This window comes from Macaca thibetana, chromosome 11 (assembly GCF_024542745.1).
Source record: "Macaca thibetana thibetana isolate TM-01 chromosome 11, ASM2454274v1, whole genome shotgun sequence".
Taxonomy (NCBI): Eukaryota; Metazoa; Chordata; class Mammalia; order Primates; family Cercopithecidae; genus Macaca; species Macaca thibetana.
In genome coordinates, this window is record NC_065588.1 from 52042186 (window position 1) to 52067467 (window position 25282).

Genomic DNA, 25282 nt, shown 5'->3' on the forward strand with positions numbered 1-25282 from the left:
CCCTAACTTTGTCCTGAGCTGAAAATGGGTTTTCTCTCCCCGTGGCTCACTTGTTTCCTATACTGAGAGAACACCCAAAAGAGACCAACCACTCAAGATGACTTTTTACAAGTCTTTTCTTCTTTATCTTAAAACATCCTCCAACTAAGGGCATGAGAAGCTATCCTATACTCTGACCTTGCCCATATTTTAAATGGCAGGGGCCCCAAGCTAAGAATCAGCAGGCAGTGGCATTTACAGCTTCTGGTCTATAGTGGAGCAGAAGCAGGAAAGTCAATGCTCCAAAGCAACAATGTCCAGCTTTCCTGCCAGTGAGCTGGGGTTGAGGGAGTGAATGGGACTCTTTCTGCCTTTTCTTTTTCTCCAAATACAACTGCTAACTGGGTGTATGCACACACAAACATGTTCAAACTAGGGCACTCACACCTAGCTAGAACCTACTCGGAAAGAAATATGTATTTCCATAGTACCCTGACACCCAGTAAGATTAAGAGCTAATATTTATTAAATGATTACTATGTAAATTATGGTAATCAAATTGTAGTGTGAATACATGATATGAGAATATCACTTCATTCACACAGCAACCTTCACAATGGGGTTCCTTTTGGTACAGTCTGAAAAGAGAATGATTATCGGCCCAAGGTCTCAGAGCTAGTGTGGCAGAACAAGAAATTAAACCTAAGTAGTTGCTAAACAATATTACATTCTAATCTATCCTATTAAAAGTGATCCAGGAGGTAGAAACCTAAATACAGGAACAACATAAGGGAAAGAGATAAGAAAGTTGGGGACACCTTGGGCTCAAAGAATCTGGAAAGATGTGAAATCTGTAATTGTCAATCCCTTTGGAGGGAAAAACAAGAAAAGCCTAGATATGGCAAGAGAAGGGGAGGTTAAATTTTGGGGGGATTCCAATAATCATATAAGAGAACAGCAAAAAAGTTATCCTCCCTTAAGCTCCTCCCTCACTCCTCATGTCAGACACAGCAAGAAAACTCAGCTCAACACCAAGAAGTCCTGACCTTATTCACACCTTCCTTCCTATAGCCCTCATCCTCACAGCTTCTAGCCTCTATCTTCAGCAGTTCTTAAGAGATGGGGTGAGGGGCTGGGCAGTTTAGAGTGAGAGTGGAAAAAAAGAGAATAATCCTAGAGAACCATAAAAAAGTACAGATTTACAGCTGAGGAAGCTAGTTCTCCCCACAGCTTTTATAGACTCCCTCATTAAGAGCTTCCAGGTATGCAGAGAATGTCACAGCTTCAGGACTTGGAATCAGTTAACCACATCTGGATGCTGGATCAGCTACAGTAGGGAAACTGGGGGATAGGAAGGAAGGGTACTAAGATCTCAGGCAAACAATTACAAGCCTCAATGTCTGTTCCATCTCCAAATGGAATTACTGTTTTAAAACTGAATTGGGAAAAAGGCATCCTGAACTATTCATGTTCAAAGAGTATGTGGGGAATGATTATAACGAGATAGGAAGGGGAGGATTTGATCTGGCTCGGAGGTTAGAGACTTCTGACCAACACAGGAACAGCTGCTGAAATGGGAAGAAAAAGGTTAGTAAGAAAAAAAATATCCTCACCAATTGGAAAACACTGTTCAAAGATCTGGGGGAAGATGAGTGAGGAGAATAATTAGGCTTCAAGAAGAGAACCCTGGCAAGTAAGGCTGAATATCTTTCTGGAAGGTTATAGAGGATAAAGAGACAAAGTGAAGAAAACTTCCAAAAGATCCACTGTTCCACTTCATAGTCAGCATCTGCTCTATTCCCTCATGCATTTTTCTCTTTTTAAAACCACATTGAGGTAGAAACCATTAGTGAATCTATGATCTCTCAAATTACAAATAAGATCTATTCTGTTTTCAGATGCAGACAGAGTAGAGACAGGAAAAGCTAGCCCCAAGATCAGAGCCTGAGGTAAAGAAAAGGGAGGCAGACAGAAAAGAGGGAAAAAGGGAAGGTCATTCCAATTGTAAGGTTTATTTGGATGAGGAGGTGTCAGAAATTTAACCAGCATTCCCTTTTGTTCACTTCTCCAAAGTCTCAGAATGGGGCAAACTTCACAACAAATGGGCAGCAGTTTTTGGATCTGCTCTCCGAGGCACAATTTTCCTAAAGTATCTAAGCTTTAGGTCCCTGCCTTCCTCACCAACCAGAGACTTTAGAGAAATAAAGAGATTCTTGACATTAGAAAGGTGATCAAACCATTACCATTTCATTAAGCACAAAACCAGGCAGGTTTTAGTAGAAATAAGGATAAAGGATTATACCACAGCAACATGGGATCTGATCATAGTACCAAAGTTTTCAGGTAAGGTGCCAGGCTCCTAAATCTTATTACCAAAAATAACTCAAACAAAAACCAAGCTTACATAAAGATTAAGAGGAGAAACTCTGCACTAACATATACAAAAAGATTAAGTAGGAGGTTTCAGACCTACATGAACTTGAAGCCTCCAGTTCCACTGCTTATGTTCCCAATGACTTAGCTAACAATGTGTAACAGCTCTGACATCCTCTGTCATGCTTTGATTCCGCACACAAAATTTCTTCTATCTCTGAGGGATATCCAGCCCATCTCCCTTCCTGAACTGACTGACCAACACAGTATCATGCCAGGCCACCCTTGAAATGAGGGCCCTTTTCCTCTAATGTGGGACCCTGGACTCTATTTTATCCAAGAAAAAGTCAGCATTATTAGCTCGGAACAGAAGGCTGCTAATCACTGCCCTTGTATTTATGTCCTTTGCAACACCTAAAACCTCCCATGTTCTGTTTTATTTCAGCGGGTCACTACAAGCTGCTGGAGCAAAGACTTGGTGGGTGGGTAACTTAACCTCTTCAGAGGATAAAAAATGCTTGTGAGTATGAGAGAAGGGAATAAATAGGCTTAAAGGGTAAACTCAATCTTTTTCCTCATCTTCTCTTCTAAGGGATAAAGATGTTACGGCCAATTCTCTCTCTATAATATTTGCCCTTGAAGCTCCTCTTATCTGGTCTAATCTGGCTCCAATAAATCAAAGGAGCACCTAATAAAACACATTGTTCTCTTTTCTATTTTTTTTTTTTTTTTATTAACGAGCAACATAATCAAAAACAAAAACACAACAACCTTAAAGCTGAAACAGCAATAAGTCAAACTGCTGCCGCAGTTCACGGATGTACCTGGGGTACATGCTCCCTCATTGCGAGGCAGGACGTAGGCACGTGACTGTGCATTTAGGCATATATGTGACCAAGAAGAATGAGAGAAATGGAAAACACTGGAGAACAGATAGTATCAAGAACTTTTCATCAGGCAATCCCAAAGCGCTCTGCTCTTTTCCTCTTCTTTGCCTGTAAAGAAGCAGCAAGAAGAAAAAAATTAGACTGAAGACAATAGTTGCCTGGGTTCCTGGCCGCTTTAACCCAAACTCACATGAACTGTCACAAGGCCCGAGAAGGAAGGATGGCCCAGACTTGAGCTTGGCAGCTAGAGATTTCATTCCTGAATCTCTCCAATCTTTCCAGTTAACCAGGAGGAGCTGGGAAAGTTTAGCGGCTAAGGAGGGTGAGGAGTAAAGATTATTGGGGGCGAGGAAGAGAGAGAACAGTGGTAGAAAATGGGAAGATTCCTGAAGGAAGACCACTCAGCCTGAGATCAGCTAGCCTGGAAACAATAGGCTCTTAACAGGCTGGGGAAAGTCTTCCAGTCAATGGGGAGATGGAAGATTTCAGAGGATAAAGGATTAAGAAATGCTATTCACAGAGGTGAAGGAGATGCCCTTCTGAGCAGTCAGGCCCAGACAGTAGCTATTCCTTAGGACTCCAACTCACAAAAAAAGGCATATAAATCTTTGATGCCAACAGAACGAACAGGGAGTGAGTGGTATGTGGGTGAGTCCCTATCACAGATCTCTTAAAGGAGGCAGCAACACTGGAGAGGACACAAAATGGTGAGGGAAGACTTCTAGTTCTGGAAGTGACTCACAGAACAGCACCAAGTCCTTCATGGGCACTCCCAACCACTGCCCCTCACAGAATACAAACTCCTCTGGCTTTTTTCTAGTGAAGAGTGCTAACTGATCTGATTCTAAAATTTTCAGGGTTTAATTTACAAGACTAACTCTGATACTTATTCATAAAGAAGCTTTTCATAGGCCGGGCGCAGTGGCTCACGCCTGTAATCCCAGGACTTTGAGAGGCCGAGACAGGCAGATCATGAGGTCAGGAGTTTGAGGCCAGCCTGACCAACACGCCAAAACCCCGTCTCTACGAAAAACACAAAAATTAGCCAGGTGTGGTGGTACGCGCCTGTAATGCCAGATACTCAGGAGGCTGAGGCAGAAGAATCACTTGAACCCGGGAGGCAGAGGTTGCAGTAAGCTGAGATTGTGCCACCACACTCCAGCCTAGACGACAGAGCAAGACTCTGTCTCAAAAAAAAAAAAAAAAAAAACCTTTTCATAAAGCATCATCCTGTTGGTACAGTCCTCAAGATAGTAAGTTTTTGTAAGATATGGCCATTTCTCCCACCATGATTGTAAGCTTCCTGAGGCCTCCCCAGAAGCCAAGCAGATGCCAGCACCATGCTTCCCGGTCTCATGTATTTCTCCTTTATAGCAATGCAAGAACAGCCATATATATATATATATATATATATATATATATTTTTTTTTTTTTTTTTTTTTTTTTTTTTGAGACGGTCTTTCTCTGTTGCCTAGGCTGAAGTGCAGTGGTGCAATCTGGGCTCACTGCAACCTCTACCTCATCCTCTGGAGTAGCTGGGACTACAGGCACATGCCACCACACCCAGCTAATTTTAAAAAAACTTTTAGTACAGATGAGGTCTCACTATGTTGCTCAGGCTGGTTTCCAACTCCTGACCTCAAGTGATCCTCCCACACTGCTCTCCTAAAGTGCTGGGATTCTTTCATTTTGAGAAACTATCTGTAAACAAAGTGACAAGAACAGGAAATCTCATTTGAGTCCATTGTCCTTTTCCAGAAGGGAGTTAGGCACAACCAGTACTTATTAAATATTTTAAAACTATCCCTTTTTACACAGAATCGTTTCATTCTTTAAATATCACTTTGAGGTAGGTATATTATCTCCACTTCCTGGATGATGAAACTGAGGCTCAGGAAGTACTATAACTTATTAATACTAAGTGGCAAAGCCTTTTTCTTTTTCTTTTTTTTTTTTTTGAGACCAAGTCTCACTCTGTAGCCCAGGCTGGAGTACAGTGGCATGATCTTGGCTCACTGCAACCTCTGCCTCCCGGTTTCAAGAGATTCTCAAGTCTCAGTCTCCAGAGTAGCTGGGATTACAGGCACACGCCACTGCACCCGACTAAGTTTTTGTATTTTTAGTAAAGATGGGGTTTCATCATGTTGGCTAGGCTGATCTTGAACTCCCAACCTCAATCTGCCCGCCTCAGCCTCCCAAAGTGCTAGGATTACAGGCATGAGCCACCGTGCCTGGCTGCCTTTTTCTTTTTTGAGACAGGGTCTCACTCTATTGCCCAGGCTGGAGTACAGTGGCGACATCCAGGTTCACTGCAGCCTTGACCTCCTGGGCTCAACCATCTCAGCCTCCTGAGTAGCTGCGACTACAGGTGTGTGCCACCACGCCTGGCTAATTTTTGTATTCTTAGTAGAGACAGGGTTTCTCCATGTTGCCCAGGCTCATCTCGAACTCCTGGGCTCAAGAGATCTGCCTGCCTCAGCCTCCCAAAATGCTAGGATTACAGGCACGAGCCACCACACCCAGCCCAGAGCCACTTTTAAAATCCAAGCCTACCTGATTCCAAACATTATACTCTTTGCCACTAGTCTAATAGGCTCTAACACTGAATTAAGTATATTGATGGAATTCAGTGTTGCCACTTCATCCAGAAAAAAATTTATAAAGAAAAAGGCAAAATATTTGGGCACTTAAGAAGTAGGTGGGTAGCCAGACATAGTGGCTCATGCCTATAATAATCCCAACAATTTGGGAGCTGAGTGCGGAGGATCGCTTGAGTTCAGGAGTTTGAGACCAGCCTGAGCAACAGAATGAGACCCAATCTCTACATACATACATACATAAGAAGTAGGTGGGAAAACAGTGTTTCTCTACTCAGTTTATTCACTCACTTCCTGAGTAACAGAGACCCCATCTCTACTTAAATAAGTAAATAAATAAATAGGTGGGGAAACAATATTTCTCCATTCAGTTTATTCACTCTAATTTCCCTTCAAGGTCTATGAAGCATTCCAGGTATATTTTTACCTCTGTATCCTCTGTGGTTCCAGTTCCAGCTGAACTTGTGACAATCCCAAATCGCTCCTTCCTCTTTTTCAGTTTCTCATCATCTTCAGACTGTTCAGGGACAAAGGAAATAATTGAAACAAACTAGCCTCCATTCACCAAGTAAATGGGAATGAAATGATAACTTGTTGGTCACAAGGTGCTAACCAACCTTGCACCAAGAACTAAGGATCACATAAAGAGATAAGATACATAAGAAACTGAATAAGCTAGCATATACTATATTGTACCTATAATGACTAAAAACTTAATTTTAGGTAGGGCCTCAATACTCATAGACAAGTAGAGTAAATAAACAGTAAGAAGCTGGGCATGGTGGCCCACGCCTGTAATCCCAGCACTTTGGGAGGCTGAGGCGGGTGGATCCGGAGGTCAACACCAGCCTGGCCAAGATGGTGAAACCCCATTTCTGCTAAAAATACAAAAAAATTAGCCGGGTGAGGTGGCAGCCGCCTGTAATCTCAACTACTAGGAAGGCTAAGGCAGAGAACTGCTTGAACCTGGGAAGCAGAGGTTGCACTAAGCTGAAATTGCACCACTGCACTCCAGCCTGGGTGACACAGCAAGACTCTGTCTCAAAATAAATAAATAAATAAAATAAAATAAACAGTAAGAAACACCCATAAAACAAATTTCTATGCTCAAGCAATTTTGGCAGTTGAGGGATATGGGAAAACTAAGGTTTCACTGAGTAACACCCAGTTACACCTAGTAACACCTAGTTAGAAGGTACCCAAACTACTTGTTGAACACTGCTTACACGTTACCAAGGAAAGAAAGGGGAAGAGGACCAGAGTGGTATTTCTGAAAAACTTATTTGTTTGAAACACCCAGCAAAGCCATAGAAGGCTTCTTTGAAATGATTCTTAAAACAGGTCAATCAAGGTGACAGCCACAGTCAACTCTTCAAGAGAAATGCTGTGGACATTTTCCAAGCATCTGTGAAACTCATGATGTCTGCCTGGGAATGAGAGAATATTTCAGTTTACCATGAGTTGGAGCTGGCCATTATCCTAGGTGTTGGACATCATTCATGTCCAACAGTGTTCAGTATAAGAGTCTATATATTTTCCTATCAGAACCTAAACCCTACCACTTTGTTTAGCCCACTTTAACAGTTATTTTCTCTTTCTCCACCTTCCCCTCACATTTTATCACCAGTCATCAGAAGCTCAGCCTCAGGATTAGAAAACATCTGAACTCAGGTAGGCTCCTCAGGTGTCTTTCCCCCAGGAAGGATTTTCTAAAATTTGGCACATATATACAAAGATCTCATTCTCTCATAATCTCAAGAGACCCTCTACTCCCTACAGATGTACCCATCCTCATTAAAGAGCAGGACAGTTTCTTTGACTTTATTTACATAAGTTAACCCAACAGAAGGACAGATCAGAAGAGTTCAAACAAGGGCATGGTGGCTCACACCTGTAATTCCAGCACTTTGGGAGGCCAAGGCAGGCAGATCACTTGAGGTCAGGAGTTGGAGACCAGCCTGGCCAACATGGTGAAACCTGTCTTTAATAAACATACAAAAATTGGCCAGGTATGGCAGCAGGTGCCTGTAATCTCAGCTACTTGGGAGGCTGAGGCAGGAAAATAGCTTGAACCCAGGAGGCGGAGGTTACAGCGAGCTGAGATCATGCCATTGCAGTCCATCCTGGGTGACAGAGTGGGACTCCGTCTCAAAAGAGTTCAAACAAACCATTTTTTTTTTTTTTTTTTTGAGACAGAGTCTTACTTCGTTACCTAGGCTGCAGTGCAGTGGCACAATCTCAGCTAACTGCAACCTGTGCCTCCCGAGTAGCTGGACTACAGGCATACGCCACCACGCCCGGCCAATTTTGTATTTTTAGTTGAGACGGGGTTTTTCCATGTTGGTCAGGCTGGTCTCGAACTCCCAACCTCAGGTGATCCGCCCGCCTTAGCCTCCCAAAGTGCTGGGAATACAGGTGTGAGCCACCGCACCCGGGCTCAAACCAACTTTTAAAGAATGTCTGTGTGGTGTTTCTGAGCTGTATTTGTTTTTAAACCCCAAGGAAATTATATTCCTACAGTCCATAGGCAGGCTGTCTCTCTGGGTGTCCCAAAACTACAGGGTCAAAAGCAAAGGTTACACCAAAAGACCTACAGAAACACAGGAATTTTTCAATGCATCTACTCTCAACCCCAACTAAGGAGTTGCCTTTGTCCCTGTGGCCACAGCAGCCACCTGTACAAATTAAAAGCAGAGCAGCTATCCAGCTTTCTGTGCTCAATTTAACTAGTCCACCTGTCTGAACACAGCAGGCAGGAGTACTGTCTTGGTCTTTCTTTAACTCTTTCAGCTTGAGAAAGATGTTCATTTTCTCCCTTTTGCTGCATCTGCTTTCTAGTGAGTAGGAAGGGACCTAAGAAAGAATGACGGTTACAAAGCAATTAAGAATCCTATACAAGTTATCATTTAATCACAGTGTATTACTAGAATAAACTACTGCCTCCACAGTTTTTCTGCCTTTCTCATTATGACCACCAGCAAATCCACAATGGGTACCTCATTAATGTACTCTAAACTATTATAAAAACATTAAGCCAGGTTCAAAGAAAAAAAGAAGTATTCTTGTCCTCAATAATAATAAATTAAAATAATAACACTATAGCCATTAACATATGAGTGCTTAGTATGTACCAGGTACTGTGTGTAGTTCTTTACATGCAGTATCTCATTTACTACTTTTTTTTTTTTTTTCCCCTGAGACAGAGTCTCGCTGTGTCACCCAGGCTGGAGTGCAGTGGTGCCATCTTGGCTCAATGCAACCTCTGCCTTCCAGGTTCAAGCAATTCTCCCGCCTCAGCCTCCTGAGTAGCTGGAACTACAGGTGCACGCCACCACGCCTGGCTAATTTTTGTATTTTCAGTAGAGATGGGGTTTCGCCATGTTAGCCAGGCTGGTCTCGAACTCCTGACCTCAGGTGATCCACCCACCTCAGCCTCCCAGTGTTGGGATTACAGGCGTGAGCCACCGCACCCAGGCTCATTTACTACTTTATTTTCATTTTTGCAGAGAGGGGGTCTCGCTATGTTTCCCAGGCTAGTCTTGAACTCCTGGGCTCAAATCAATCCTCTTGCCTCAGTCTTCCAAAGTGTTGGGATTACAGGTGTGAGCCACTGTACCTGGCATCATTTACTTCTTATAATAATCCCATGGAGTAGGCACTGTAATTAAATTCATTCCATAGATAGGAAAACTGAGTCTTGGAGAGATTAAGTGACTCGCCCAAAATTTCACAAATAATACAAGGATTGGAATCCAGGACATTTTACTCAGCAATCCACTTTCTTAGCTTTACCACCTCCTCAAGGTATCTCACTTAAGTATTTCTTTGGAAGAACAGTAGGACAATTAAGTGCTTAATTCAGAAGGAAGAAGGATCATCAGAACCCTTAGCTAAAAACACTAGTAAATTTTAATCACTTCACTCAAATAATCAGGTCAAGAATACTAGGACCCCTTCTTCTTTCTAGCGTACCATATACCTACAATTTATAAGTAACAGTATCTAGGGAAAGGGCTCCAGTTAGTAATCTTGTACTAATGTTTTTCTCAGCTGAATCTGTTTCTAATTTTGCCTAATTGGCTATCCCATTTGTTGAGATGTAATAAAAGAATAAGGGGCTAGGAGCAGTGGCTCACACCTGCAATCCCAGCACTTTGGGAAAATTCCAGGAAGGATTTTCTAAAATCACCTGAGGTTGGGAGTTTGAGACCAGCCTGACCAACATGAAGAAACCCCGCCTCTACTAAAAACACAAAATTAGGCTGGGCGCAGTGGTTCACGCCTGTAATCCTAGCACTTTGGGAGGCCGAGGCAGGCGATCACCTGAGGTCAGGAGTTCAAGACCAGCCTGACCAACATGGAGAAACCCCATCTCTACTAAAAATACAAAATTAGCCAGGTGTAGTGATGCATGCCTGTAATCCCAGTTACTCAGGAGGCTGAGGCAGAAGAATCTCTTGAACCCAGGAGGCGGAGGTTGCAGTGAGCCGAGATCACGACATTCTCCAGCCTGGGCAACAAGACCAAAACTCCATCTCAAAAAAAATAAGACTAAAAATAAGAATAAGGCTGGACGCAGTGGCTCACGCCTGTAATCCCAGCACTTTGGGAGGCCGAGGCGGGCAGATCACACGGTCAGGAGATTGAGACCATCCTGGCCAACATAGTGAAACCTTGTCTCTATTTAAAAAATACAAAAATTAGTTGGGCGTGGTGGCGCGTGCCTGTAGTCCCTACTCAGGAAGCGGAGGCAGGAGAATCACTTGAACCCGGGAGGCGGAGGTTGCAGTGAGCCAAGATCGCACCACTGCACTCCAGCCTGGTGACAGAGCCAGACTCCATTTCACAAGAAAAAAAAAAAAAGAATAAGGAAGGTTTCCAACAAACACTAAGTCCCACCACATTTTTTGCTAACAAAGTCAAGAGGGAAAGTTTTCTTGATCTACTACCACTAAGATAAAGTGAATATAAAATATAAATAGAGATTTCAAATTGAGAACCTCTAGAATGTTCTAGTTGATATATCTTCACTAAGTCTCCTGGCCAAGTAGGAAACAGTTTTCAGGAAAATAAATGGAGGCTCTCTTCTTGTGGAGAGGCAAGACTAGACCACCATCTTTAGTTAAACTACCATTATACACTTTTTTTCCATTCAATTTAGCACTAGCAGTACTTCAGCAAGTTCAAATCACAAAGGAGATAAGACTTTTGAAACTCAGAGATTATATCAGCACAAACCCTGAGGCCACATCCTCCCCCAACGTATGTCCACTTGGAATGTGCAGGCCAGTTTTGCTCCTGGTTCTTTATTTTGCTATATCCTGAAATGGGGAGTCTGATTTCTCCATTAGCCACCTGCCTCGCTCCCCACCTTTTTAAGAGACAGGGCCTCACTCTGTTGCCATGCTGTAGTGCAGTAGCATGATCATGGCTCACTGAAATGTTGAATTCCTGGGCTCAAGTAATCCTCTAACCTTAGCCTCCTGAGTAGCTAGGACTACAGGTATGTGCCATGCCTGGCTTTTTTTTTTTTTTTTTAATAGGGACAGGGTCTTGCTATGTCGCTCAGGCTGGTTTCAAACTCCTGGACTCAAGTAATCCTTTCACCTTGCCTCTCAAAGTGCTGGGATTACAGGCATGAGCCACCACACCCAGTCTAGCTTCCCTTTTTAATAAGATCTTTGGTGCCTCTTCCAGAGATACAGGCAGAGCATCTGTTCTAAACCCATCAGGAGTTCCAGGGGAAACAACAACAACAATACATCTTTCCCCCAACTCCCCACAAATAGATTGCCCTTCCCTCCCCACCCAGCACCCCTCAGCTCCTCTCTTAAAGCCTCTTTCCTCCTTTCCCTGCAGGGAAAGTGCACAACTGGGCCCAGTAAATCAACACAGTTCTAATGATCTCTCTCACTTGACCCTTCTAGCGTGACGGTGTCGCATGGAAACAAATGTACAATAAACTTCACTCCATCTTTAGCTCCTTGCTGACAGGTTTTGATTCATGGGATGGCGAAACCCATCTGAGGGAAATTACCTCGATCAAAACGCATGTCTCTCTGCATTCATCAGGCCAATGCTCCCTCAGGCCACGCTCAAGTGCACAAATGGGGTTGTGGCATCTGCAGGCAGCAGTGACCCCTCTAGCTCAGTGTCACATGCATTTGCAAACCTTTCCCTTCTTCATCCCTCCCCCACCACCCTCCCTCAAATCCTCAACTACTAACAAAACTCTTTTTTTTTCCCATGCATACTGCTGTGTGAGAAAAGAAGTGCTTGAGTCTGAAGTGCCCTTATTTCCTATCAAATCTATACTCCTAAAAACAAACAACTTGCACACAAAATCAAGAGAAAACTGTCCTTACTCGCCAAACACAGGCATTGGAAGTTCAGATTAATTCATACATTTCAATTCCTCCCTCCTCTTCCTTCTCAAGATTTAAAACACCAAGCCAACCAACTGATGGATGCCAGTAATTTCAATATATGCAACCCTCGTGGTACCCAATACCTGCCTTGTTTGCTTTCCTTAAGATCTCATTTATAAAAATGAGAAATAACTGTGCAAAAGAGGAGAGAGTACCTATATAAGAACATAAAGCATAGTTTTTGGGGTTTTTTGTTTTTTGATTTTTTTTGTTGTTGTTTTGAGACAGTCTCGCTCCGTCACCCAGGCTGGAGTATAGTGGCTCGATGTCAGCTCACTGCAACCTCCACCTCTCAGGCTCAAGGGAGCTTCTTACCTCAGCCTCCCAAGCAGCTGGGACCACAGGCGCAAGCCAACACACCCAGGTAATTTTTGTATTTTTTGTAGAGAGAGGGTTTCACCATGTTGCCCAGGTTGGTCTTGAACTCCTAAGCTCAAGCAATCTACTCGCCTCTGCCTCCCAGTCTCTGCCTCCCAAAGTGCTGGGATTACAGGAATGAGCCACCATGCCCAGCCCCAGGGTCTATATTTAATAAAACCAAATACCCTTACTATCATTGTATTTTCCATTGTAGAATACAGTTCCAAACTGAGCCCTTGAAAACAATACCTGGAAGAGAAAAGACAGACATTCAAGCCTGTTCTAAGATACAAACAACATGTGTAAAGAGTACTTTGCACACAGGAACTATAAAACGTATTTAATAAACGTTAGCTATTACTTTTATTGCCGTATTTCTCCTGCTCCTTGAAACAAAGTTTGAGATCACAATCAAAATTTAAGCTAACAATGCCATTCATTCTTCTAGATAAGAAGTGAAATCATGGTGGCCTAGTATGGTGGTTCACACCTGCCATCCCAAGCACTTTGGGAGGCCGAGGTGGGAGGATCACTTGAGCTCAGGAGTTCAAAACCAACCTGGGCAACATAGTGAGATCCCATCTCTAAAAAAAAAAAAAAAAAAATTTAGCTGGGCATGGTGGTACATGCCTGTGGTTCCAGCTACTCGAGACTCGAGAGGCTGATGGGGGAGGATTGCTTGAGCCAAGGAGGTTGAGACTGCAGTGGGCCATTGTCATGCCACTGCACTTCAGTCTGGGCAACAGAGTGAGATCTTGTCTCAAAAATATATAAATACAAATAAATAAATAAATGAGCGAAATCACCAAAGGCTGGTAAGAATCAGATCCATTACCAAGGCAACAAGAAAACTCCCTTTAGCTGCAAGAAAAAAGAGTATATACTTGGACAGATGACTAAGGGTTAAAATTTGGGTTGTGGAAGAACAGTTACTGGACAAAATCAGTCTTCTCCACAAAGTCCTATTAACCATCTCCCTCCCCCCTCCTTTCCTTCCTGTCCCCCGGCGCTTATTTATTTATTTATTTATTTAGAGACAGAGTCTCACTCTGTCACCAGGCTGGAGTGCAATGGCGCGATATCGGCTCACTGCAACCTCTGTCTCCCGGGTTCAGGCGATTCTCCTGCCCCAGCCTCCCGAGTAGCTGGGATTACAGGTGCCCGTCACCATGCCCAGCTTATTTTTTTTTTGAGACGGAGTCTCGCTCTGTCGTCCAGGCTGGAGTGCAGTGGCCGGATCTCAGCTCACTGCAAGCTCCGCCTCCCAGGTTTATGCCATTCTCCTGCCTCAGCCTCCCGAGTAGCTGGGACTACAGGCACCCGCCACCTCGCCTGGCTAGTTTTTTGTATTTTTTAGTAGAGACGGGGTTTCACCGTGTTAGCCAGGATGGTCTTGATCTCCTGACCTCGTGATCCGCCCGTCTCGGCCTCCCAAAGTGCTGGGATTACAGGCTTGAGCCACCGCGCCCGGCCTTGCCCAGCTAATTTTTTTTGGTACTTTTGGTAGAGACAGGGTTTCTCCATGTTGGCCTGGCTGGTCTCAAACTCCTGACCTCAGGTGATTCACCTGCCTCAGCCTCCCACAATGCTGGGATTACAGGCGTGAACCACCGTGCCCAGCCCTCTTATTTATTTTTTTTGAGACCAAGTCCCACTCTATTGCCCAAGCTGGAGTGTAGTGGTGCGATCTCAGCTCACTGCAACCCCCGACTTCCCGGTTCTTGAGATTCTCCTGCCTCGGCCTCCAGAGTAGCTGGGATTACAGGTGCCCGCCACCACCACACCAGACTAATTTTTGTATTTTTAGTACAGACAGGGTTTCACCAAGTCAGCCAGGCTGGTCCTGACCTCAGGTGATCTGCCCGCCGCAGCCTCCCAAAGTGCTGAGATTACAGGCGTGAGCCACCACACCCAGCCTCTTTCTTTTTTTGAGACAAAGTCTCATTCTGTTGCCCAGGCTGGAGTGCAATGGCACAATCTTGGCTCACTGCAATCTCTGCCTCCTGGGTTCAAGCAATTCTCCTGTCTCAGTCTCTCGAGTAGCTGGGATTACAGGCGTGAGCCCGATGCCCAGCTAATTTTGTGTATTTTTAGTAGAGATGGGGTTTCACCATGTTGGCCGGGCTGGTCTCAAACTCCTGACCTCACGTGATACACCCGCCTCAGCCTCCCAAAGTGCTGGGATTACAGGTGTGAGCCATCACGCCAGGTCAAACTATCTTCTCTTTCTCAGACCTTGAAAATCTGGGCTGCTAGGCTTTACTGATTTCATAAACCCTAATAATTAATGACTACCAATAAAATATATCTATTTAAGGTAATAGGTTAAATAGAGGTTCTCTAAAGGCCCCTGAGGAATCTCTGAATTATGTGACATCAACATTATCAATAGCACTGCAGCCACAAAATTAATTCGTTCATTCACTGGTCAAGTGAGTATCTACTTTGGGTCAGGTACTGGGAATACAGAGACGAATAAGATAAAGTTAAGGAATATGATCTTTAACTTCACGAGGCTTATGAATTCACCAAGTTACTATAAAGGTGTATACTACTGTTCTTTACATAACTGCATTATGAGGACTCATGAGGGAAATTTTCTTTCTAGCCCCCAGATCCAAAAGAGTTATGCTTTTCTTAGGGAACTTGTTAGTTTTTACCTTCTGAATCCTGTGAATAACCATAAACAGCGCAACTGTGCTTTCCCTTTCTACTGGCTGCCATAAGGCTTGGAGCCAAATGTTTAGCCTGTCTTTAGCAAGTGATTTTGAACATACAAATGGTCCCCAACTTACAATGCTTTGACTTAAGATTTTTCAACTTTACAACAGCGAACGATGCATGCTCAGTAGAAACTATACTTGATGTATCCATACAACCATTCTGTTTTTCACTTTCAGTATTCAATAAGTTACATGAGACATTCAACACTTTATTACAAAATAGGCTTTGTGTTAGATGATTTTGCCCAACTGTAGACTAATATAAGGGTTCTGGGCATGTTTAAGGTCAACTAGCTAAGCTATGATATTCAAAAGGTTAGGTGTATTAAATGAATTTTTGACTTAAGATGGTCTTTTTTTTTTTTTTTTTTTTAAGATGGAGTCTCGCTCCGTTGCCCAGGTTGACATGCAGTGGCACAATCTCGGCTCACTACAAGCTCTGCCTCCTGGGTTCACGCCATTCCCCTGCCTCAGCCTCCCTAGTAGCTGAGACTACAGGCACCCACCATCATGCCTGGCTAATTTTGTGTGTGTGTGTTTTTTTAGTAGAGACAGGGTTTCACCGTGTTGGCCAGGATGGTCTCGATCTCCTGACCTCGTGATCCGCCTGCCTCGGCCTCCCAGAGTGCAGGGATTACAGGCATGAGCCACTGCATCCAGCCTAAGATGGGTTTTTATCAGGATATAACCCACATCGTAAGGTGAGGAGTATTTGTGTTTCTATTAGAAGAGAGAGGCCAGAAGTATTGAGGTGAGAGAGAAACATGAGATCCAGAGATGAAAAGCAAACACACAGAAACAGAGATAGGAATTTAGAAAGCAAGATGAAGTGTAGTTAGTTACAAGGTTGCTGCTGGTGTCTTTAGAACATACTCCTCTATAAACATTAAAATACTTAATGTCCTGAGAAGAAAAAAGAGACGGGAAAGAGTTACCAGGTTACAACTAGAATTTTTTTTTTTTTTTTTTTGAGACGGAGTCTTGCTCTGTCACCCAGGTTAGAGTGCAGTGGCAAGATCTCAGCCCACTGCAAGCTCCGCTTCCAGGGTTCAGGCCTTTCTCCTGCCTCAGTCTCCTGAGTAGCTGGGACTATAGGTGCTTGCCACCAGGCCCGGCTAGTTTTTTGGGGTTTTTTTTCGTATTTTTAGTAGAGATAGGGTTTCACTGTGTTAGCTAGGATGGTCTCAATCTCCTGACCTCATGATCCACCCACCTCAGCCTCCCAAAGTGTTAGGATTACAGGCACGAGCCACCACGCCCGGCCCTGAATTTTTTTTTTTTTTTCTGAGACAGAGTCTCGCCCTGTCGCCCAGGCTGAAGGGTAATGGCACAATCTCAGCTCACTGTAACCTCCACCTCCTGGGTTCAAATGATTCTCCTGCCTCAGCCTCCCGAGTAGCTGGGATTACAGGTGCCTGCAACCACACCCAGCTAATTTTTGTTTTTTAGTAGAGACAGGGTGTCATCATGTTGGCCAGGCCGGTCTCAAACTCCTGACTTAGTGATCCAACCACCTCGGCCTCCCAAAGTGCTGGGATTACAGGCATGAGTCACCACACCCAGCCTATAACTAGAAATTTTAAATTAAGGGTTCTTAGCAATGATTTCCATGGCATATATACTGTAGCCAGGAAGTAAGCTGCAAAAGGAAGATCGGATGCAATAATTGGCAGCTGAATACCACAGATATTTTCTAAAGTGTCTGTTCCCTTTTTACAGCAGAGTACCATTACTATGTCTACCCAAAATGGAGTTCTAACTTTATTTTCTAAACCCAATCTGTGTCTTCAAGATTCAAATTCATGAGAACATTTTTCGAATCTTACTAATTTTATCCTAAATACAATAAAGAATACTGCTCCTTGCTTGTGTGCCATGGCTATTTACTCTGCCAAAAGGGGTCCAATTTGATTTAATTAGCACCCCATGGGTTGTGTGTTGAAAGCATTCACCTTCTTCAATCTTTTTTTTTTTTTTAAAGACAGAGTTTCACTCTTGTTGCCCAAGCTGGAGTACAATGACATAATCTCGGTTCACTGCAACCTCTGCTTCCCAGGTTCAAGTGATTCTCCTGCCTCAGCCTCTCGAGTAGCTGGGATTACAGGCGTGTGCCACCGTGCCTGGCTAGTTGTGTGTGTGTGTGTTTAGTAGAAACGGGGTTTCACCATATTAGCCAGGCTGGTCTCGAACTCCTGACCTCAGGTGATCCACTCGCCTCAGCCTCCCAAAGTGCTGGGATTGCAGGTGTGAGACACCGCACCCGGCCCACCTTCTTCAATCTTATTACCATTGCCACTCCGGATCATATAAAAAGAAACTAGGAGAAACAAAGCAAAGTGTAACCCAAGCATCATTAGGGAATTTGAACTCAGTAATTCCCAAGAACATAAAACATGAGTACTTTTACTGGATTCAAATAAGAAACATCATTATTCTCTGCGACCAAAAGAATTAACCAAGCCAGGCACTGTTCCTGGTCAAGTGTAACAAGCTCACTCACTTATCATCCCTCCTTATACCATGTGTGAGAAGCAGAAATTCCAATCTAAAGAGTCCAGTGAGAAAAATCCTTACAAGCAGAAAGAAGCATTTCAGGGGAGCTCAGGTACTGCTATTATTTTCCCCCTCAGAAGTCTTTTCCCTAGAGTGATAGAAAAGAGGCTGACAGAGAGCTAAGATGTCATATTTCACAAAAATAACAAATAACTGCCCCCCTCTGTAAATGAGTTACCATATTAAGATGTTAATAGTTCTCAGGCCAGTCTGATTTCCAAGGGAATGCAAGGTAGTATGGAAAAAGGAAAAGAGGGAGCCTTTTGGCCACTTTTCCTGAATCTCGGTGCCACATGACTGATGGCAGGATGAAAAGCAGAGCCTGAGGGCTTTCAGGCGATGGTAGATTAATGATGACATGGTCTTGACTTCCCAGAGGTAAAGGTTATGAAACACTCCGGGGTAAGCGAGCTTCCAATTTCATACTCTCAGGATGAATGACAGCAACTGATGGTTATTCTCTCAGAAACACTTGGATGCTTAAAAACACAGCTGTCACCTTCCCTGCCCCAGTTTCTGAAACTGTTTATTCCCGAGCCTTTATGCCAGCCAGACAACAGAACATAGGGTGGTCCCAAAAATCAATGCACAGAGCTTAAGCAGATGAAGGTGAGAGACCAGACTAGCAGCAAGTACACCACCTTAGCAAATAATATAGTAGAGACACTCCAACACTATCCACACACATACACATAACACACCTCCCCAATATAACTATCTTAACCTACTCTCAACAGTCTCTTTCAAGTGTGAGATCAGTATCAACTTTCTAGGGCTGATAGGGTGCTAGGAACTTTAAAGAGAACACCAGGAATCGTATTTCCTCTTATCTTCACAGGATTTGAAGCCCAAGAACACAGTCAGGTAAGAACTACTTGCTCACTAGGTTCCACCACCTTTTCCTTCTCTTGTCCAAATCAAGCTCTTTCCCCAACCCCCACTCCTCTTCAACCCCAGAGGAGGTCGTTTCGGTCTTGCTCTAGCTGATTGTAGGACAAAGCAAGGCAGGTGGAGGAAATGAAGGCTTCACACTTGAGACCCCCAGAAATCAAGTTTCTATTAAAAGTCCCCATCTCCCTCCCTTAAAAGCCAAGGAGCTGCTGCTTTTAAGGATAAGTGATGCAGAGCCTGGCAGAAATGTCAAGAAGTCAGTAGAGGGAAGCTGAAATTTTTTTTTTTTTTTTTTTGAGACAGAGTTTTGCTCTTTCTGTCCAGGCTGGAGTGCAATGGCACGATCTCAGCTCACCACAACCTCTGTCTCCCGGGTTCAAGCGATTCTCCCGCCTCAGCCTCCTGAGAAGATGGGATTACAGGCATGTACCAGCACACCTGGCTAATTTTGTATTTTTTAGTAGAGACAGGGTTTCTCCATGTTGGCCAGGCTGGTCTCTAACTCCCAACCTCAGATGATCCGCCCACCTCGGCCTCCCAAAGTGCTGGAATTACAGGCATGAGCCACTGTGCCCAGCCTGGGAAGCTGAAACTTTTCAGGAGAGGTATATGCTGTTTTAGCCAAAACATACAGAGAAGGGAGGACAGTTAACTGACCATTCAGAAATTTAAGAGTGAGCACTAGGAAACCAGATTATTTTCATATAAAGTATTTAAAAATGCAGATTTCAGGCCACAACCCAACCTAATAAATCGACATCTCAAAAGGGAAGGCCTACAGAGCTGTATTTTTTAAAAGGTTCCCCGTAACCCTTATGTGCAACCATTATTTGGGGCCCATTTCAAGTAGCTTTGAAAAAATACAGACCAAATAACTTTTTAAAAGTTCTCATCGGCCGGGCGCGGTGGCTCAAGCCTGTAATCCCAGCACTTTGGGAGGCCGAGACGGGCGGATCACGAGGTCAGGAGATCGAGACCATCCTGGCTAACCCGGTGAAACCCCATCTCTACTAAAAAATACAAAAAACTAGCCGGGCGAGGTGGTGGGCGCCTGCAGTCCCAGCTACTCGGGAGGCTGAGGCAGGAGAATGGCGTAAACCCGGGAGGCGGAGCTTGCAGTGAGCTGAGATCCGGCCACTGCACTCCAGCCTGGGCGACAGAGCGAGACTCCGTCTCAAAAAAAAAAAAAAAAAAAAAAAAAAAAAAAAAAGTTCTCATCAAGTCCAAAGAAGACTCCCATCCTGCTCCAATTATTTCCTATAAATGCTAAGGGTATTCCAAAGTTTATGCTTCCTACAAACACTATTTCAGCCGCAGAGATGTGAGGGGTAAAAAGAGAGCTGTGACGAAATCACAGAGGATTCTGGGTAGCACACCTGTCTTACTGCTCTCCTACAATTCAAATAGAAAAGCAGAGAGAATCTTTCATCACAGTTCAATACAGGAAGAACATGCCAAAACAAGATCAGGGCACACTGCAGTTATGTGGGGAAAAGAGGGAGGCAACTAGATTGCAGCACACAAAGGCATTTTTTCCTACAGAACTGATACAAAGGGAAAGGAGGAATATCAATAAAGTGGGGGAAAGGGAAAATGGGATTTCTTCTTCTTTTTTTTTTTTTTTTTTTGAGACAGAGTTTTACTCTTGTTGCCCAGGCTGGAGTGCAATGGTGTGATCTCTGCTCACTGCAACCTCCACCTCCCAGGTTCAAGTGATTCTCCTGCCTCAGCCTCCTGAGTAGCTGGGATTGCAGGTGCCCACCACCACACTGGCTAATTTTAGTATTTTTAGTAGAGACGGGGTTTCACCATCTTGGCCAGGCTGGTCTCAAACTCCTGACCTCAAGTGATCGACCCGCCTTGGCCTCTCAAAAAGCTGGGATCATAGGCATGAGACACTGCACCTGGCCCTTTTTTCTTTTTGAGACAGAGTCTCTCGCTCTGTCACCCAGGCTGGAGTGCAGTGGCATGATCACAGCTCGCTGCAGCCTGGACCTCCCCGGCTCAAGCAATCCTCCCACCTCAGCCTCCTAAGTAGCTGGGACTTCAGGCATGCCAGCCCGCCCAGCTAATTGTTTATTTTCTTGTAGAGACAAGGTCTCACTATACTGCACAGGCTGGTCTCAATTCCTGGGCTCAAGTAATCCTCCCACTTTGGCCTCCCAAAATGTTGGGATTATAGGCATGAGCCACTGTACCACCTCTGTTCATTTCTAATTGCTCCTTCTTTTCAACCACCTCATACCTAAGCATGGGTATGATATGCAAATTCTGTAACTGCCTCCTCTATACCCCAATAAACTCCCTACCAATAATTACTTTCTAATGTCAAGATCAAGGGGCTGGGCACGGTGGCTCACACCTGTAATCCCAGGACTTTGGGAGGCCTAGGCGGGTGGATCACTTTGAGGTCAGGAGTTCAAGACCAGCCTAGCCAACATGGTGAAACCCCATCTCTACTAAAGAAAAAAATACAAAAATTAGCCAGGCGTGGCGGCATGCACCTGTCATCCCAGCTACTCGGGAGGTTGAGGCAGAAGAATCGACTGAACCCAGGAAGTGGAGGTTGCAGTGAGCCGAGATTGCATCCCTGCACTCCAGTTTGGGTGACGAGAGTGAAACCCCCTCAAAATAAATAAATAAAATAAAGTCCAGATCAAGTATTTCAAATATAATCTCCTTCTCAGTTACATATCTCCCCTGCTAGGGACTTCCAGAGTTAATATTTGTTACAAACTCCAAGTGTACAATACCCTGAAAACACATTTCTTTTTTTTTTTTTTTTTTTTTTTGAGACGGAGTCTCGCTCTGTCGCCCAGGCTGGAGTGCAGTGTCGCAATCTCCGCTCACTGCAAGCTCCATTGCCTCCCGGGTTCATGCCATTCTCCTGTCTCAGCCTCCCGAGTAGCTGGGACTACGGGCACCCACCACCACGCCCGGCTAATTTTTTTGTATTTTTAGTAGAGATGGGGTTTCACCGTGTTCGCCAGGATGGTGTCGATCTCCTGACCTCGTAATCCGCCCGCCTCGGCCTCCCAAAGTGCTGGGATTACAGGCGTGAGCCACCGCGCCCGGCCTGAAAACACATTTCTATTTGTATTTGTATTTTTTTTTTTTTGGAGGTGGAGTCTTGCTCTGTCACCCAAACTGGAGTGCAGTGACGCAACACTGGCTCACTGCAACCTCCGCCTCCCGGGTTCAAGCCATTCTCCTGCCTCAGCCTCCCAAACAGCTGGGATTACAGGTGCCTGCCACCACACCCGGCTAACTTTTTTTGTATTTTTAGTAGAGACAGGGTTTCACCATGTTAGCCAGGATGGTCTCCACCTCCTGACCTCGTGATCTGCCTGCCTTGGCCTCCCAAAGCACTGAGATTACAGGCGCAAGCCACCACGCCCGGCCACACATTTCTATTTCTGTCCTAAGAATCTGCTCTGGGAGTTAAAAGGTTAAATTAAAAAAGAAAAAAAAAAATGAAAAAAAGATGGACAAGTATGGTGGCTCACACCTGTAATCCCAGCACTTTAGGAGGCCAAGGTAGGCGAATCACCCAAAGTCAGGAGTTTGAGACCAGCCTGGCCAACATGGTGAAACCCGGCCTCTACCAAAGATACAAAAATTAGCCAGGCGTGGTGGTGCCTACTTATAGTCCCAGCTACTCAGGAAGCTGAGGCAGGAGAATTGTTTGAACCCAGGAGGCAGAGGTTGCAGTGAGCTGGGATCACACCGCTGCACTCCAGCCTGGGAAACGGAGCGAGACTGTCTCAAAAAAAAAAAAAAGAAAGAAAAAAAAAACCATGAAAAAAAGAGTAGCAAAGGAAGGGGAGAGGAAAAAAGGAGTTAAAATTTTCTAGATCTTAACAAGGGACTTCATATTATATTAAAAATGGGGTCTTTGCTAATTTACAAACATCACCACCAAGTAATCCCCTTAAAGTATCTCCAATTTGATGTCCTGCCTCATCCCCACCTCCACCTCCAAAATACTATGGGATCTGACCTCCTTTAGCTATCTGTCATGAAGAGCAACTCTGCTACTTTGGTGAGTACATAAGAAAATGAACTATCCCATAATTGTTCAATCTTATTTTAACTGAACCCACATGTATAAACCTCTCAAGTATTAACATACATTTTAAACATTCCCATTCTGCTATAGCTCTCACAACATGAGGAGCCTTTAACCAAAATTTCCTATCAAAAAAATTAATCACATACACATATACCAAAAAATTCCTTCCCCAACACCACTTTATTTCCTCCCATAGAGACTCTGAAGGATATACAGTTGTCCCTCAGAATCCAAGAAGCATTGGTTCCAGGACCACCCCTGCCCCCACCTGCAGATACCAAAATCTGTGGGCACTCAAGTCCCTTATACAAAATGACATAAGGCTAGGTGCAGTGGCTTCCGCCTGTAATCTAAGCACTTTGAAAGGCAGGAGGACTGCTTGAGCCAAGGACTTGGAGACTAGCCTGGGCAAAATAGGGAGACCTTGTCTCTGCAAAATAAAATTAGCCAGGCGTGGTGGTGCACGCCTGTGGTCCCAGCTACTTGCGGGGGATGCGGTGGGGTTACTTGAGCCTAGGAGGTGGAGGCTGCAGTGAGCCAGGATCTGGGACACAGCACTCTACAAGAGAGTGAGACTGCATCTTTAAAAAAAAAAAAAAAAAAAAGCACAGTATTTACATATAACCTACGCTCATCCCGTCTATATACTTTAAATCATCTCCAGAGTACTTACAACTAATAGAATGTAAATGTTACATGAATAGCTGTTATACGATCCTGTTTCATTTGTATTGTTTTTTATTGTTGTATTTTCCCCCCCAAATGCTTTTGATCCACAGATGTAGAACCCATGGATACAGAGGGCTGAGTATACTTGGATTCAGAGAGCTCACATTTCACTACAGCTGGGGAGAGTATCTGGGAGTGTGGATAGATATTGCTTCACTCAGAAAGGCCAGGCCAACTATCTATCACCCCAAAATTAGATATACAACCAGATATAATGTAATTTTTAAAACTATTTACCGTATGTACTAAGAGTGGTACTTTCAAAAGAAAAAAGAAAAAACTCTTACCCAGAGAATAAGCCCATCTCAAGAAAGAGGCTGGCAAAAACAACTGAACATACTGAAAAGTAAAACAGACTTAACAGAATCCAGCACTCCTCTTGAGCCCTTTGAGGCTGTGTTTACTCTTGTGGCAAAGACGAGCAGGGGGCCAAAGAGAGGCATAAAACTTGTCTTTTATCGAAGTCATCAATTCTGACATGTTAGACGAAGGAATGCAAAGACATTATGGAGGGGGTATTGACCAGTGGAAACAGAAAAGAGTTTTTTCTTACTACAAATTTCTTTACCTGAAGTTCTTCAGGTGCAAATTCAATGAATGAAATCAGAGAGAAATACATAAAATTAAAAGGTACGAGAGCTTAATGATCTCAGCCATGCACCTTCAGGGAGGTCTAAACATCTAACAGAACTTTCCCAAATACCCAGTTTACCATAAATATAGCGCAAAGCACCAGCCATGAATGCTGACATAGCATCAAAAATTTCACCTTGTTTCCCTAAATATTAAAGACTTTTCCTCTTTATTTATTTATTTATTTATTTTTTGAGACGGAGTCTCACTCTGTTACCCAGGCTGGAGTGCAGTGGCGTGATCTAGGCTCACTGCAACCTCTGGCTCCCGGGTTCAAACGATTCTCCTGCCTCAGCCTCCCGAGTAGCTGGGACTACAGGCGCATGCCACCACGTGCTGCTAATTTTTTATATTTTTAGTAGAGACAGGGTTTTTCCGTGTTAGCCAGGATGTTCTCGATCTCCTGACCTCACGATCCACCGGCCTTAACCTTCCAAAGTGCTGGGATTACAGGTGTGAGCCACTACACCCGCCCAAACTTTTCCTCTTAAAATGTTCAATTTTTACTTCTAACATCTCTTGTCCAATTTTTTCCTCATACATTGGCTAGGTAAAAAGTATATGTTGAAGGACTGTAGGGAATAGTGGGACAGTAGAAGGAGAAGTTGAGCAAAGAAAAACCCGTCTCCTACTTCTCTGGTTGAAATTAGAATACATTGTCTTGCTCTAGTCAGGAGAGAGAAAAATTCCATTCTGCCTCTTCGCTCTTCCAAATTCCTATAGCCAAGCTGTTCAACAGCAGTTGAATGGCGCACATAACTGACATCACTGACTGGACCCATAATAAAAGGAAGTGAGACGTGTGGGTGTGGGGGAACCTGGGAAGGGAGGGAGATGATGTATTTGTGTTACAGACAAAAGACAAGTTCTGTTCCTCTGCAGGGACAGATGAAGAACCAGATGATGGAATAAACTGAGGTCAGAGAGTTTCCCCTATTGTTTCCTCTTTATTATTATTTTTTAATTTTATTTTATTTATTATTATTTTTTTGAGATGGAGTCTCGCTGTGTTGCCCAGGCTGGAGTGCGGTGGTGTGAACTCAACTCAATGCAAGCT

At 44.0% G+C, this 25282-nt stretch overlaps 1 protein-coding gene across 3 annotated transcripts in view; it reads right to left on the reverse strand.

Annotated features, from left to right (window-relative positions):
• Nucleotides 1-3056: 3056 nt before the first annotated feature.
• The window catches only part of SARNP (SAP domain containing ribonucleoprotein), a 238725-nt gene continuing 216499 nt past the window's right edge, over nt 3057-25282 (reverse strand). For 2 of the 3 annotated variants that reach the window (XM_050749192.1, XM_050749193.1), the window contains exons 11-12: nt 6264-6353; nt 3057-3347 (exon numbers count right to left, since the gene is read on the reverse strand). In XM_050749192.1, coding sequence (XP_050605149.1) covers nt 3306-3347; nt 6264-6353 — 132 coding nt within the window. In that variant the 3' untranslated portion in view covers nt 3057-3305. The remainder of the gene's footprint in view (nt 3348-6263; nt 6354-25282) is intronic. The other variant, XM_050749194.1, reaches the window with a different exon arrangement.